This window comes from Numenius arquata, chromosome 3 (assembly GCF_964106895.1).
Source record: "Numenius arquata chromosome 3, bNumArq3.hap1.1, whole genome shotgun sequence".
Classification (NCBI taxonomy): domain Eukaryota; kingdom Metazoa; phylum Chordata; class Aves; order Charadriiformes; family Scolopacidae; genus Numenius; species Numenius arquata.
In genome coordinates, this window is record NC_133578.1 from 26,069,564 (window position 1) to 26,086,888 (window position 17,325).

The following is a 17,325-nucleotide window of genomic DNA, read 5'->3' on the forward strand; positions in this document are numbered from 1 at the left end:
TATACCTCTGGTCATATATTTAGCTGAATTAGCTAAAGTAGTCGATGAGGTGAAGGAGGTAAGTGCCCACTTCTAACCATGCAGTAAGCCTTATAAGCAAACATGAGATCTCAGAGTTTTGGTGAAGCCCAGCAGTGGAGTGGCTACAGGAGAGAGGCTGAGCATGTGCCCCAATCACCCCACGGCAGAGAGGCTGCTGGTCGACACCGTGATCTCAGGCAGGTCATCATCACTGCTGCACTTGCACAATTTGCGATTTCCATAATCATAGAATCATTTAAGTTGGAAAAGACCTTTAAGATCATCGAGCCCAGCTGAAAACCTACCACTGCCAAGTCCACCACTAAAACATGTCCCTAAGTGCCACATCTACTCGTCTTTTAAATACCTCCAGGGATGGTGACTCCACCACTTCCCTGGGCAGCTGGTTCCAGTGCTTGATAACCCTTTCAGTGAAGAAATTTTTCCTAATATCCAGTCTAAACCTCGCCTGGTGCAACTTGAGGCAGTTTCCTCTTGTCCTACTGCTTGTTACTTTGGAAAAGAGGCCAACCCCCACCTCACTGAAACCTCCTTTCAGGTAGTTTCAGGAAGAAAAATTTCTTCATTTCAAGGTTCTAGATCCTCCTGAATATGGGATAATGAGTGATTTAGGGCAGTATTTAGGCACTTTATGTATTGCTGTATATAGTATCAGATTGAGAATTTGTGTATGCCAGTGTTGTTATGAATGCCTGCAATTAGACACGTACATTTGTCATGGAACTTTGAATATGCAGCTTTTAAAATACTTGAAAGGGGAAATGGTAACACAATCATATGAACTCTAATATCTTCTACCTTAAAAACCATTTAGTGCTAGTAAGATTTTCCATTTTTCCTGTAGCACCTCATTTATTCCTACTCATAAATATTGGACCTGAAAATCATCAGTGATGCCCTTAGAATCAACAGTGTTGTTTTGATATCTATCTAGGATTGATGACTGCTCTAGATATTAGCCTTGAGAGTTGTTACTGGAGCAATTTTGCTATTAAAACTGTGTTAGAAAAATGTGGGAAATTGATTTTCCTAATAGGAATTACTGTTTTTTGAATTAAAAATAAAAGCTTGCTTAATGTTTTTCCCAATTGTCAACATGCCAAAGGTAATCAATAATTTTTCTGAATGTGGAGTTGGGCCTTTATTATTTCTGACAGGATCTACAAATAAAAAAAATATTAAAATGCATTGATTAAAGCCATTTCCTAAAAAGTTGATGTTTTCCTAAAATGATGTCTGATTCTCAAATAGTGGCTGTAAAGGGATTGGTTCACTCATTTATTAAAAAAAAAAAAAAAAAAAAAAAAAAAAGAAAAGAGAAATTGCTTATTTCCCATAAGTTGTCTATTAAATCACCACAGCATTGCCATCACACTGAGATGATTTAGTTCCATTATATTCTTATGTTTGCAGCATTGATGTACGGTAGAAAAGCATGGTTGTGATTTTCCTGCACAGAAGGTCAGCAGTGAAGGAGGGAACAGGCACTTACGTACTCCTCATAATGTGAGAACAAAGGTTGGCCTCCACTGAGTGCTTGAATATAGAATGACTGTGTTATACAGCTGCAGAAGGCCGCAGAAAACCTCTTCCCTCCCATGAAAACATATTGACAGATCAGTGTGAAGATGCTTTGCTTGGAATAATGCCAGTGACAGTCGCCCATTCTTGGTTCATTTATGTCTAGGGGCTCAATTCTGCACCCTAAATTGTCTTCTCAAATTACTCCAATACTACACAAGATATTAAACAATCTATAAAGCATTCTGGGCATTCTTGCACAAAAAACTCAGAGTGAGAAATAACATAACAGACGTCTGCCATAAATGTTATTTGAATCCAGACTTCATTTGGAGTCACTCACTGAGAGCTTTCATTTATCTATTATATGACATGCAGGTTTATTTATAACTCCAGATTCACGCAAGTCATGTATTTGTACGTTTTTGCCACTTCTACTAATAGCTTTTTCACAAACCACACTGCACTTGGTGCAGTTGCCCACGCTTGGTGGGACATCTTCAGATTTTGGGAGAGGACAGAGATTCCCTAACCAGTGTCGATGTACTTGCCGCGTGGTGGCAGCTTGTAAAGCGAGATAACAACAAGACCCTTTGATATTGCTAATATTAATTTCCACAGGCTCCTTCTCTCCTCTGTGTCACTCATTTATTTTGTGCAGTTTATACAGCTTGTTTCCCAAGTCTTTGGCCGGTTTGCTCCCTGGTGTATTGTCTTCTTTCACTCCTTGAGTTTGTATCTCACTTGGACCTTTTAAACCTACTAACATTTTTTTTTCCCAATAAAAATAGCCTTTCTCCACTTCATTCCTTCCCCTTCTTTCTTTTTTTTTTTTTAATTTTAGCCAGTAACATAAAAATACTCGATTTTAAAATGAAATTTCCAATAATGAAAAGCTGTATAACTCTAGATACAATGTATTTTATTCAGAGAATAAAAATAAGAGTAATGAATTTTTATATGGAAAGTCAGTGTCCCCTTCAGTGTTTTATACTACTGAATAGTCCAGTCAACAGAATTCCAAGTAAATACTTTTAAGAGATTAATCAAATTTATTAATGTAACTTGGGATAGAAGGTGAAGAGAAATCAGTAAGTAGCTCTCAGTGCTTCCTTGTCCTCCAAACTATTTAGTGTAACATTGATATAAAATATAATCACACTACATCCTGATACTGGATTGGTCATTTCTTTTGATGCATCTGAAATAATTTTGTTTCAGATGATAGAAAGCAGGACTTCTGGGTTAACATAATATATAGTGTAAAAACCAGTGGGTTTTGATATGAGAAATAAAGCATGTAATTTAAACTTATTTATTTATACAGAAAAAGACCAAAAGAGACAGTAACCCTTTGTGGATGGAAGGAAATGAAGAATGACTTTGTTTTTAAGACCTATTTAATACTTGATTTAAGACACTGGGGCCAGGGCTGGGGGAAACAAACCAACCCACAATACTGATGGACTAAGATAAATGAGGAAAAACTAATTGTGTAGTAAAATGTGTTCAAATCTGTGATTGAAGTAGAGAAAGAATGGGGAATCCTGAGGTTTGGTTTTTTTGTTTTTTTTTTTTTTTTTTTTTTTAGGCTTAGACAAACTGTAACAATTGAGATCAAGCCCAATAACATTATTGGGAAAACCCCACCTTGAATTCAAAGGCTAACTTAAAAAATAACCATAGTGGGAGTGAACTGCAAGAACGTGGTGGAATAGTTCTCATTCATAAAATCATAAAAGTAGTATTCAGTACCAAATGTTTAAGAAAGAGTAAACAATTTCTTAACTACTCAGTACAGAATCTCTAGTATAGTTCTTAAATAATTTTTATTACAGATTCTGTACAGTAATTTTGTATTCCTTTATAAATAGGATTTGCCTTATCTGGAGGATGTTACAGTCGTAGCACATGGTATTTTTCCTTATGCATTAGAGTTAAAAGACCTCGCTGCATGTTCTGTTCATAGGACTTGCTCTCTCCTTGACTTTGGGCAGAGCATCTTGCCTTTCTGTACACACCACCTTACCCAAAAAGTAAGTAAATACCTTAGAAGAGAATGTACTGAAGAAGCAGTAAATAATTTTTATGATTACTAAATTTCAAACAATGTTTTAAATACAAAATAATTGAGATGCCAATGAGAAAAGTCGAAGGGAAAACTCCCAGCTGGGCGATTGATACTTGGGATGACCAAAATCATCTGGTTTTCATGTTCCAGGAAGTCTGTCTCTTGTGTGCTGGGAACAATAACTATATTGCCTGCCTTGGGAACTCATGGCAAAGCAATTTTTTGGCAAGCCAATGCCAATTTGATGGACTGAATCAACTTATGGTCCTAAACGGACAGGTCATTTTGAACAGTTCATGAGGAATTTAGTTGGTGTAGTGCAAAATGCAGCCTACAGGTCAATGATATTTGGATAAGCAGCAATTACCAACACTATTACAGAATTACAGAATGTTATGGGGTTGGAAGGGACCTCTGGAGATCATCTAGTCCAACCCCAAATGCCATTCTTTTTGAGTTGTCCAACTGAAATCATTAAAATACTTTCAGGTTGAAGACATTTGCTGTGAAGTAAAGGTCTGATAAAGTTGGCCTTGTACAATGGGTCAAATGTTTTGGTCTTTGTCAGAAAACGGTATCAGAACAAAGGCCCAATTACTAGGGGGACACCCCCTCACCCACCCAAACACCACCATCATCATTTTGGAATGTGTTTTTAAATTTTCTACTATTTTCTAGAAATATTCTACCGTGGTATAGGGCTTGTGTTCCCACTGAAGTCAATATCAAAATTGCCAGTGGCTGATATAAAAAGCCCATGAAAACAGTCTCAAAAGCATTGGTTTCATTTTGGTAAATTTAATTTGTTGGCCAAAAAAATTAGATTTATAATTGTTTGCTTCAGTCTTAGTTATAGAGAGACTGGCGTCTCTTTACATCAATTTCACCACATTTATTCCTTCTAACATGCTCTAAAAAAGATGTATTACCCAAATTTGAAGTCAAAATTGGAAGATAAGCTCTTAGCAATATAGAGAAACAAAATTCAAATTCAATCTGCAAATACAATAACAAAAAGCTCAATGCGAGCTCTTGCTAGTTTGCATTAATATTTTTGTTGTGCTTACAGGCTTGTTTTCTCAAATATCTCACTTGCTTTTCTTTTGACTTTTAACCCTGAGCTGTTCCTCTGTTGGAAAATTCTATGTATAAATAATAGCAATTTTATATTGAAGTTGTTGTTGCTGTTAAATAGGGCAAGAAGAAATGTTTGCTTCTTGTAGTGTGAAGTGGGATGGTTTAGTTTTACATATCTTTTTTGGGAGACAGCTATCAATAAACCGGCGTGGTTTCAGCAAGTTGTTAGATAGGTTCAGGTCTTAATGCTTGGGCAATGCCACAGAACCACTGTGGAGTCTGGCTCAAGTGTAAGCCATTTTTAATTTTTTTTAAAAATACCTTTCAAAAGAAAAAGCTCATACTTCACAGAATGTCAAACCTGGCAACTATTTACAGAACTGCTTTTCTTGTGTACCGCTTGCTAGCATTGTGTTTGCTTCTTACAACAGCACCTACACTTCCTGAGAGCCTTAAAAGCACTCTTGAAGTGCCAAATCACTGTCCTCCTGTGCCAATACTAAATAAAAATTTTTCCACATGAGTCAACTGAGTGAAGATCGGATGTTTTAAAAAGAGTTTGATTTTCATTTGCCCGAAGGCTGCTCTGCTAAAAAATTTTCAGTGACCTCATAGCTGAAAGAGACTGAAAATTTGTCCTTTTAGCTGTTAAATAACTCAACTGTTCTGCTTAACTTTGTGAACTAGAATTATAATTTTTGTATTCTAGTTTTTGTAATTTGATTTTTGATTTATATGAAAATTGCATAGACTTTGAGATATCGCTGTTGGTACACCTCTGGCTAAAATTTGCATAATGCGTTTCTAGGATATGAAAATGCTGTTAAACTAGATCAGCAGTCCCTGGTATGCTAGGGTAGAAGGAAGAGCCTCTCTTTGGGTGCAACTTCATGATGTTTTCTCTCTGAAGTTCTGAAACAAATGTGCTGTGCAGCCTGTCTTTCTTCCTGCAACCTCTGTTTTGTTGGAGCTGGCTCTAGCAGCTCCAGCACAACGCATCTTCTTAGGCTTCACAGAATCACAGAATCTTCTTGGTTGAAAGGGACCTTTGAGATCATTGAGTCCAACCAACAAAACAAAACAAAACAAAACAAAAAAAAGAAAAGAAAAAAAACCCCACCCACACAACACCAAAACAAAAACAAACACCCACAACCACACACCACACCCACCCACAAACAGACCCAAACCAACAATCTCAGGCACTAGAGCATGCCCTGAAGTGCCATGTCTACATGTTTCTTAAATACCTCCAGGGATGGTGACTCCACCACCTCCCTGGGCAGGCTGTTCCAGTGCCTGACCACTCTCTCAGTAAAGTAATTCTTCCTAATATCTAGGAAGAATCTAGACCTCTAATCTAAACCTCCCCTGCCGCAACTTCAGACCATTTCCTCTGGTCCTGTCATTATTCCCTTGGGAGAAGAGGCCAACACCCACTTCTCTACAACCTCCTTTCAGGTAGTGTCATCCTAAAAAGAATAGAGAATTTGCCAAGATGTCCAGGCTATAGGGGCATCTTTTGCTGGTGGAACAGCCAAGTCCTCCCAGTCACCCCTCTGGGATGCTATGTGGGCTCTATGGATATCATGTGGGATCTGTAATTCTATGGGAGACTCCTTGATGGAGGTGGAATCTCATCCATTAGACATGGATGAGATTCATACTTGCAAAAGTGCTGATAACTAATAAAGTGAAGTCATTCTGCTTTCCATGGTACAGCAAGTAGAAAAGGTGTCTGTCACTTGTGAGTCATCACAGGTCTTGGCTCCAGTAGGAAGGTGTTTATTAGGGTGCAGTATTTGAAAGCTGATGGCTGCAAGGCACATTGTAATTAATTATTTAGCTCCCTCTGTGTGAGTATCTGGGTTCAGGATGATATTCTTGTATGAATATCTGTTGAGATTGGAGAAGCTAGAGCTCTGTCTTCAATGTGTCATAATTTCTTGAGCCTGCAGTCATGTATGAGTGTTAGTTAATGCACTTTTGTCCTGATATTATTTGACATGGTCCAGGACAGCACCTTTCTCCACACTCACCTAAAGCTAGCTGTGCTGTGCTGACCCTCGTTGTGCTGTCATCGCAGTGTATGTGGAAGGATGCTATTTCAGAATTAGAGAGAGGGTGGTGGAGAACACAGATGCTAGCTTCAAGCAGACGACATCATTCAGGTGGTGATTTTTTAGACAAAACCAATTTTGTTTAAGGTTAATGGAAGATCAGACATAGTATCTATTGGCTTTGAGACTTGTAACTCTGGTCTGAGCTGTTGTGATGTACTGGTGATGAACTTGCAACATTTTTGGTAGTGTTTGTCTGTTTATTGGCACAAATATCCTCTGTGCTGCTCTAAGTATCTATTTTTCTGTTCTTGGGTGGAAATTAAAAATTTGGGTAGTGAGAAGTAAGTGAGAAAAAGCGTTTGATGCTCACGAAGAGGTAATACACATAGCAGTGGCTGAGTAAACAGCAAAGAGAATGGCCCCTGTAGCTGTAGTGGGTTAACCCTGGCTAGCAGCCAGATGCCTACCCAGCTGCTCATTTTGCCCTGGCTCAGTGGCATGGGGGGAGAAAATAGGATGACAAAAGCTTGTGGGTTGAGATAAAGAGAGGGAGACTGCTTATCAATTACTGTTGCAGTCAAAACTCAGCCTAGGGAAAATTAATTTATTTCCAATTAAAATAGATTTGGGTAGTGAGAAAAGAAAGACATCAAAACACCTCTCCTCCCATTTTTCCCAGGTTCCACTTCAGCCCTTCGTTTCTGACACCTCTAGTCTCCCCCTGCCCCGAGTGGCATGGGGGGTGGTGGTGTTTGTGGTCAGTGCATAGCTTCTGCCTTCATCAATACATTTCTTTTGTACCTGAGATTCAACAAATATGCTGAAGTTTTTGTCCAGATGAAAAGATAAATAACCCCTGGTCACAGTCGTGTGGCTGAAAGCGTTCTCTGGTCAAACCTTTTTGTTTCAGTTGTCTTTGAGAGCAAGACGTGAGTGTGTGGTGAGCTCCGCACCATCTGAAAGGTGCTGATTTGTGAAACTGAGTTGTCCACCCCTTCAGAGAGGCCACCATCTTTGAAAGAGAGACCTGCTTTTAAAAGCAACTTTCAGAGTCCTTAATCTAACTGCAGGATTTTTAAGAAGTACTGATTATAAAAGGGTGGTCAGTGGTATTTGTGTTGTATGGGAAGTCCTAAGGATTTACTTGATAATGTGATATTAAGCAAGATGTGATAATGACCCCTTGTCAGGGATTTGCAAACTTTGCCTGAGAATTGCTGTAAATTCCTTAAGCCTTCCTTTCCTTAGGGGTTTTTGAAATAATGTAATACCACTTTCATCTTCTGTGAGAATGCAGAAAAATTGTATTTGTGTTTGTACTGGGTAATTGTTAGGAAGGGAAGTAAAAAACTGGGAGATCTGTTGGATTAAATAGTGACTGTAAACAGATTTCTTTGCTGCAGAGCTACTTTGGAGAGAGGGTGTATTCATTCACTCTTTCTCTCACATTTTTCTTTATTAAGGTGCAGTTCAGCTGAGATTGAATTCCTTTTTGGCTGTCCATAAACTGTGAAACAGAAGGATGCAGAAGACTATCCCTTGCCTTTTTGTACATGAGTGATAAGAGCACAAGATCATTACTAAGAATTTGCTGCAAAGATGAGTTCAGAGGAGAAGAGTGTATCTCCAGCTCACAAAACGTCCACTCCATCACATAGAAGTGCCTCCTCTTCATCATCGTCTCAGAAGGACAGGAGGCAGGTAAGGAAAAGATCTTGGCATTTGTAACATCTGGTGAAATGATTCATTTATTTCTGTAATGTGGCTGTTAGTTCTCTCTAGCTCTAAATTCATTGCTTATAGCACTGGATGATATCACTATAGCCAAGAGTGATATTTTTTTATAAAGAGTGTTGATTTTTTTAAATTAGTTTTTCCACACTTTCTAAAGTGGGACACCATGTGTAGCGCTGGAGTGGGAAGGATATAATCACATAGACAAGTAGGAAACATGCTCTGACGTCTTTTGGGAAGTGTTTTTTTGGCAGCATGAACCTACAGTTTCTTCAAGTTATTTCATGTCCTCTGTGATCCTCTGTGAATCTTTTTCTTTTTTTTTTTTTTTTAATCTTAACGACAGAGATGTCTTATCTTTTTACAAGGTGATATTTCAATTCTATTTAAATATCATATTGTTCATCCTTTATGGAAGCACCTAACACTTCAAATATTTTTTGGTTTACTAGGAATTTACACTGTTTGTCCCCTGTCATATAGTACTAGTCAAGTTATGTTAGACTTCCATTTTCAAGAGACCCTTGTCTGTGTGGATATAATACATCTTTTCTCCAGGATCTTTTTGAGATGAGGGCTGTATTATTTCCCTTCAAAACAACTTTGGAATTCCGATGTTTTTTTGAGTGCTGAGTGTACAGTCTGGCCCTAGCATCAGTGGGAGCACTTCAGAAAGTATCAGAGCTACCCACTAGATTTCAGAGAGGTTCTTACATGTATATTTACAAATGCAAAGGTTGATACTGAAAATTTGATTAGAACAGAAACATACTTTAAAACTTCTATTCATGGAAACCTTGAACGCTAAATCAGCTTCTGAGTTAGTGTAACATCATCAAGTTTAGAAAAGAAATTTATGAAATGTAAGAATACAACAACTGTATAATTTTAATTATTGTGAAAATATTTTTGTTAATGCAATACTGGCTTCTTTTCAACTTGACAAGGAAAGCTGCTGCTGAAGTAGGTTTTTTCCCCTTACCTGACTTATAAAAATTTTTAAAACAGAGAGTTTTGATGAAAACTGTAACATTTAACATCTTTGAATGCAAATAGTCTCACCATAAGGTATGTTTAAAATGTTAAACCACGAGAAGAATCCTGATTTGTGTTCAATAACAGGCAGGAAATGTGTCTGGAATTTTTTTAATCAGTTCCATTGCTTTTCAGTGAAGCCAAAAATGATGTTCTCAAAGGTGATAAATATTTTCCCTTGCATGCTGTACAGGATTTGGGATAGCTGTACTCAGTTAAGTCCTGGTTAGCACATGATCTCCTCTTAGTTTTTCATTATTTCCCTCTGGAGCATGAATTTTGACATCTTTTGTTTAAAGCATCAGTATATTTTATTTCCCGCATTTAAACCAAATGAAGGTGAATACAAGACTTGTAAGACCTGCTGAGCTCAGCTAAGAGCATATCCTCTGAGTTCTGTCTGCAATTAGGTAGTTTGGTATGATCATGCAAGTGAGAATGAAAAAATTACCTTTTGAGAATACATTTTACCATAAATTTAATAGCTACCGTGTCTGTTACCATAGTAACGGGGTAGAGCAAGGTATACCTGTCACCATAATGAAATGGATGCTTAACTTTAAGTCCGTATTTGGTCACTGAAATGTGAAGCATGATTTTAAAATAATGCTGAAGGGGTCGATGGTGTGATGCATCCAGAGTTCTCTTGGATCCAATAATGTCTGATGATGCTTAACAGATATATTTAGGCATGTAAATATGGATTGGAAAGGCTACTGCTAGCCATTCATTTTTTTGCCTTGGTGCTTTCAGTGTTAAAGGCAGAGAAATATCCAGGAAAATGAATGGATGGGTAATTTCTTCTGCAGTGAAATTGAGCTGCAATGGTACTATATCCAGGGAAATAAACATACAAATATTTCCTTGGTGCATGTAGACACAGTAAATCAACCAGCTTCATCCTACTGTCAATACAATAACAATTGTATTCCTAATTTCTTTCCTTGCTTGTGGCATTATTTGTATATACTTTGGTTTTCACAGGCTTTCCCCCAAATGCAATGATAGCTAGGGGGTAGGGAATTTTGGTTTGGGGGCTGTTGGGTTTTACTTTGAAAAGGCTTGAAAATTCTGTCTTACTGTCTCATTGGACTCTTCATAGTAGCTAGGAGGAAAGCACCCTTCCTGAAAGGTAATATGTATGGCTATGGAAAGTGATGTGACTGGATGAAGTGTCAATGTAGCTTTCATTGTCATATGTGAGGATAACACTTGGTGTTTCTAGATGGTTAATGACTGAAATCTTCTCATCATATAGCTCTTGTCAAAGTCATGCCAGCAATTATGGAACAGTTTCCAAATAAATTATGGCACAGGAGGCTGAATGAGTGTGAACGTGACTATGATAAATCATTTCAGGGAGAGTGGAAAATGTCATGCTGTATGTAATGCTGGCATTTTAATGTAGCTTTCTTATTTGTGCAATATACATCACATAAGAGAATTAGCAGTCAGCAAAAGCTGTGACATTGCCAATTTGCAGGCTCCATGACTAAGTAATTGATAAATGAACAGACCACTGAAGCCAGCAATAACCAAAAAACTGGGTTCAAGTTTTCATTGTTGTAGGAACTTCAACATCATTCATTTTCATCAAAGTCATGATTAATTTGGACTATTTGATAGAAGGCAGCCCAGGACCAACCTGTTTTGTTTAGCCCCTGAGCTTAGCAAGGTGGAAGGGTGCTTGTGGTGTCCTTGGTAAGGGATACTTTAGAATGGAGCAGCAGCAGTTTTTCCAACTGTTGAGCATAGAAGCCCTGTCATCTCTACTGTCAGGGGATCTCCCCAAGAAAACTTAGTCCTCATACAAAAGTAAGCATAAAAACTGTACTTCTGATAGCCTTTTTTGTGGGCCACACTGGGGAAGGAAATTCTTGTTTTTCATTCCCCATGAAACTCTGAAAAGCTTAGTCATATTCTGTTGCACAACAAAAAGGAGGAAAACTAACACTTTTTTTTTGAAAGTACAGCTGAATATGATAAATTTGTATGTTGTGTATTCAGGTGGATGGGTGTAAGTTCTTTATAAATATTCCATATTTTATTTATTGACTAAGTATGCAAGTCATACTGCAGACTGTAATGTTATGTATTCTATGCAATGCATCGGTAGTAATATTGTGCTGAGAAGGCAGAAAGAAGTAAATACATTGTATGGTTAACAATGTGCAGTTTGGTAAATTGGAGCCTGACCCCAGGCTATTAAACAGAGGGAGTGATACAGGAGAGTAATAATAACGAAACTCTGAACAAAGGATAGATCTTGCCTTTTCTGACCACCATCTAAGGGGTAACTAATACATGATGTGAAGTGGGTTTAGCAATATCTACTATTTTAAATGCGAGGATTTATCTTCTAGTGTCTCTTTGGTCTTTTTGAGGGGAGGGATGATCAGGTGTTACCTCTTTCCGTCTCTGTTTCTGTTTCTTTTTGTCAGATTACTGTTTCAACAAATCCTTGGCTCTTTTCCCACACATCAAGCACAAAAGGAGAAAAGCTTTTTAGTCCTATTGCATTCAGCTTTGAGTGGTCATCTTTCTACTAGGAGAGTTTTCATGTTTCAAATGACTATTGTCTTTCAGCCATATGTAAAGAATGAAAGATAGGGTCTTTGAAGGAAAAAGAAAAAAGATTTTCCAGACCAGCAATCATCTGCTTTTCAAATTTTAATGTCTGTTTGGTTGGGGTTTTTTTTGTTTTGTTTTGTGGATTGTTTTTTCTTTTTGTTTGTTTGTTTGGGTTTTTTTGTTTTGGTTTTTTTTTTTGGTTTGTTTTTCAATCAGAGCAATACTGACAAATAGGAGAAGGGTTGTACTCAAAGGATGCAGAAAGGGCCAAGTTTAGGCTGAAGATGTTTACCTGGCCTTGAAATTTAGGAACAGAGAGCTATTTCAAAGTCAAGGCTCTGTTGTTGCCTAGAGGTTTGTACTGGAAAATGCCTAGTTAACTTTTTATAACCACTATATTTTAATTGTCAAAGGTATTCTCCAGAAAGCAGTATTTCCTAAGGTGACTATCACCATTTTGTAGATATAAAGGCTTTAATGATGATGGAAGGATTGAGTCATTTGTCTGCAGCAACCTTAACCAAACCTTAATTTATAGAGTAACCGGAAGACTATAAAGAAGTGAACTGCGGTAGGTGAGGCTGGGGGTGAAATGTATGGTACCTGAAAGAAAGGACTAATAATGGTTATTTGGATATAGTGATGCAGCAGAAATCTAGGCCTCACAGTGCTATGCACTGTATTAAGCATGTAATAAAAGGCAGTCCCTAGCATAAAGTGCTGTTTAGATGAAACAGACAGACTGGGCGCAGAAAAAGAGAGAGGTGACTTGTCTCTTGTCTCTGTCATCAACTAATGATTAAGCATAATGAGAGAAGATGTGCATAATAGGAAAATATCATGGGTTCTGTGTAAATTCTAGAGTTTCATGCTTTCAGCTAACATTAAGCAGAGTAAAAGCAGAATAATGGAGGGAAGTCTTTTGGCTAAGAAAACCGCCATCAAGTTTTCCGCAGGAACTAATGAGCTGTACATTTTTCATAGGTGTACTGCAGGCACCATGAGGTTCTGTAAAGCTGAGTTCATGTGGGCAATCCGCATGCCACAGCAAGCGGGTGGTGCAGGAAGGAGAAGTAAGAAGTGTCAGGAGTGGGGTACTCAGCCATGCAGTGTAGGTACTTGACTTAGTGATATTCTTGGTCAGGAAATAAACAGGTGAAAGAAATGGGTAGGGAAGAGAGAACTGGGTGGCCAAATGTTTTGTGAGGTTGTAGGACATGAAACTGAGAAGCAAGGACTGGTTTGTAGGGAGAACAACTAGCTGAAAAAGTAAGGGCAGTGTAGAGAGAAGGAAAGCAAGGGGAGAGGTGATTTTTTTTTTTTTTTTTTTTTTTTTTTGTGACAAGGAGTATTTGGGAGGGCTGGTTGATGTATAGAATGTGTTCTGTGATTCTGTGATAATTCTAAGATCTTTTTGTGTGGTTATTCTAAAGCAATAGCTGATTCCCTTTCTATCTGTCCCATAAAAAAGTGCTCTAGTATTTGAGACTGAAGCTACTTAATGCAAAATGATGGGGATTAAAATGAGACCTGCTGTTGCTATTGCTTTGGCTCCTGCTGCTGCTACACCTTTCCTGGCAGCTCAATGGGAAGTAGCAGAGCAGTGGCAATGTGGAAGGATCATGGTGGGAGCAGCTGTGGTGGCAGCAGCTATGGGGTTTCAGCCACTAGTGCTTTTCCCTTAGTAGGCTAGGTTGGCAGGGTAAGGTCCATCACAGATCCTTCTTGCCTGCTGGAAATTAAAGTCCTTTGGAAGGGTCTCTCTCTTTTAGTTGTCCTATTTCATTTAGCATTTCTAGTGCTTTTTCTGGGAGGCTGAGAACAATTAGACATGTGAGAATTTGTGAAGGGATAGAAGGAAACTCCTGTAGTTTAGTTTTTTGATTTTAATATATTGAAATACCTCAAACTCAACTTTTTCTTTGTTTATCACCAGTTATGATCAGTGGCACAATATCAAGGATGCATTTGTGGCTTCACTATAGATTTCTGTCTCATAAATAATGACATTACAATCGACTGGCATTTTGACTCTGCCTGCCTATCAGTCCAGTGTGCCTTAGACAGTGTTGCTTGTACGAGATTGCAATAAAATATAATGTAAAATATTCCATGTGGAAGAGAAGTTGGAGTGCATTTATATCCCTTCTTTATTATTAAATTCAGTAGCAACCTACAGGCTCACTCACTGCCGTGAGCCTGATGTGATAGCTGATGAGCTAGCTGTGATAGCTTGGTTGTTATCTGCAAATTTCACTTGTTCCTGTCTCTCTGTGGCTTTAAAAGAAAGGAAGGTTGTTTAAAAGAAATGAACAGTTGGCTAGTAGGTATGGTCCAGACCTGAGAACATGGAGCCTTATTCCTAGCTCTGCTCTGTGGCAAAGCATGGGCTTTTAAGAGCATTTTTACTTCTCTGTAGTTTGTGAGAATTATTTCAATAATAATTATTAATCTCTTTGAGAGTTTCAAACTGAAGATGCTACTAAATGCCAAGTACTATTATTACAGTGATGTAATTCTCTTTTTCTCTCTTTCCTAATTAGCTCTCTTCATATAACACAGTTTAAGCAGCATTAGAGCAGGAAGTGTTAAATAAGGAGTATAAAAGCAACAACTCACTGGAGCAAGCAAATGTTCTGAGGGAGCCAAAGAATTAAGTAGCAAAATTGTTAACAAAAACATGCAATTATTCTTTAAATCAGTTAGCTGCTGCTACTCTGCAAGAGTTTTTTTTTCTGTGCCTTTAATAGAGTTTGAAAATGTTCTTCAGGTACAGGAGGTATTGGGTCTTACTTCAGTATCTGAAAAAATGTCTCAAAGCAATGTAACTTATGAAGCTGTAGAACACCCACATGAATGCTAGTTAAGCTCGATGCCATAGCACTTGCCCCAAATGAAATAGTAATTCTCAGCCCTGTTAGATAACACTGATCTACTTGATGAGTGAACATCTACGTGTGGCACAATCAGACCTTCAGAAGAAGGTAAAGACTTTCAAAATGAATCTGGAGTACAGGATTGTCCGTGGACAGAGTAGGAAGTGAGACTTGGAGGGAACTGCTGCTGATTGACCCCAAGGATGAGGCAGGACACCGCCCAAGCACCAATGTCGATTGGTGTATTGAAAATATGAGGCATTCCTGCTCTGGCATTGGGAATCCTTAGGGACAGGGCTGCCAGCACAGGTTGGCAGCAACACATGTCCAGGAGGCCAGTTTAGATCAGATGCATCAGTCTCGCTGTCTGTATGTTACGAAGCCAGCCTGCAGGCACGCAGCAGATGTCCCACATCTTGTGCCTGTATTTCTGCCTAGAATTTACATGATAGACAAGTGGCAACCAGAAATAGTACATCTGTGTGCATGTGCACTGGATGGGCCCTCTCCAATCAATAGATATTTGGATCACGAGTACCCCTGCCCTTGGTAATATCTACAGTGGTTTGGAGACAAGATCTCCCAGAGTACAATCTTGGATGTTAATAGAAAAAGATGCTGCCTCTTTCTAAGAAAGACTTGTCCTTAAAGCTGTTGAAGTAAAATGGGCTGGAGCAGTCAAGGGGAGACAGAGACTGGTGTATAAGGCAAGCCAGCACCATGTCTGAAAGACCTGTGAGGAAAAAAGAGGCTGTGCAGGAGACTTTGTTCAGTTCCTGACAGTGATAGTGTGCATGTCAAGCTGTCCCACGGGGCTGTGTGTACACTTTCTCTGAGCTTCATAAACATTACTATTTGAGTTATCATACCTCTAGGAGTGCTTAACAGACTGCATGGAGAATGTTGAAGTTCAGATATGTGCTATGAAGAAAGATTTCCTTTTTTAAACTGTGTCAGTTTGATTAGAAATAGTATATGTAGCTATCTTCTATTACAAAACCTGGGAAATTGCTCACATAAAAGCTTAATTACCCATAGAAATTATGACAGATAATTTAAAGAGGTGTTTTTAGGACATGGTCGCTCTTGCGTTCCTCCTGTCTCATTTTTTCCCCTCTACCATGCACACACATCCATACCTACATGAGCATGTCTCATTTTCCTTGAATATAAAATAAAAGGTCAGCTTGTACATTTAAAAAAAAAAGAATATTCATACAATTTAAGTGTCCTCAAACATTGATTCATACTACCCTAATATGCACTCATTTTCTAACTGCAACTTGATCCCAAATGAGCTGTCTGGGATCAGTGGGGAATGTGTGTGTAGAGGGAAGAAGTGCAACTCTTCTGAAGTGCCATTTAGGATTTCTGGGAAACAAATGTGGGAGAAGAAAGAGAAGCATGATTTCATTTTCATTTCCTCAGTGGAGACGAAAGACACAAAAGTGAAAAGAAGAGGGAGGGTGATGGCAGGTATGATATGAAGGCTTCTGTTTTCAAGACAGTCACTCATGACTTGGATTATCCGCATTCAAGACATATAAATGTATTAGGCAGAATAAATGTGTTCCTTAGCAAAGGTATTTGCTGTTCTGACATCTCTCTCTTCCTGTTTTTATTAAATACTTTATCCTGGAATTGAAAATGAAGCTGTTACATCCAAAATTTTTTTCCCCAGTAGAATAAGACTTCATGGGAAAAACAAACAAACAAACAAAAAACCTGATTAAAAATTTTTCAACCCCCCTTTTTTCATAGCTCCTGTATTTTTTTACTACTTCTATTAAAATTTAAAGTATATTGAGAAAGTCTAAGTGGGTAGCTTACACAAGGATGTGAAAGAGAGCCCCAGGAAGATGGGGCTTTCTTTTTTTGAACATATGCACTTTTTTAGGCGAGTGTCGAACTTTTTGGCCTGTGATTTGTGTTAACTTAGACTCCTTTGCAAACATTTATTAAAGTGAAAACTGCATATATTTTCTGAAGAAGGCCATTCAACATGTCTAGAAAGCTTTCATCATTAATTAACAAATTAGCATATCAAGGAATGGTTTTCTTTAGTGTATGCAATTTTATTTTCCTTCCTTTTTTAAAAAACTATCAGCACTAATAAAATGAGTTGCTATCCTGGGACTATTTAGTGAAATATCAATCCTTTTGATTGTGATTATTCAATAGTCATAAAAAAGCTTTGTATCATTAGCAAACATTTGAATTCTGTCTGACGGATATTGCCAATTTATCTGTTTGCTCTGTTTTGAGATAAGCTTGTCAAAATCCAAAGTGTGAAAGGAGAAGATTGTCGTTAAAGGCTCAGGCTGTGACATGGTAG

General features: G+C 38.1%; 1 protein-coding gene across 4 annotated transcripts in view; it reads left to right on the top strand.

Moving 5' to 3' along the window:
* Positions 1 to 8,237: 8,237 nt before the first annotated feature.
* OSBPL6 (oxysterol binding protein like 6) overlaps positions 8,238 to 17,325 on the top strand; it is a 50,237-nt gene continuing 41,149 nt past the window's right edge. For 3 of the 4 annotated variants that reach the window (XM_074144703.1, XM_074144704.1, XM_074144706.1), the window contains exon 1: positions 8,374 to 8,475. In XM_074144703.1, the coding sequence (XP_074000804.1) occupies positions 8,374 to 8,475 (102 nt within the window). Of the gene's footprint in view, positions 8,476 to 17,325 lie in introns of all 4 variants that reach the window. The other variant, XM_074144705.1, reaches the window with a different exon arrangement.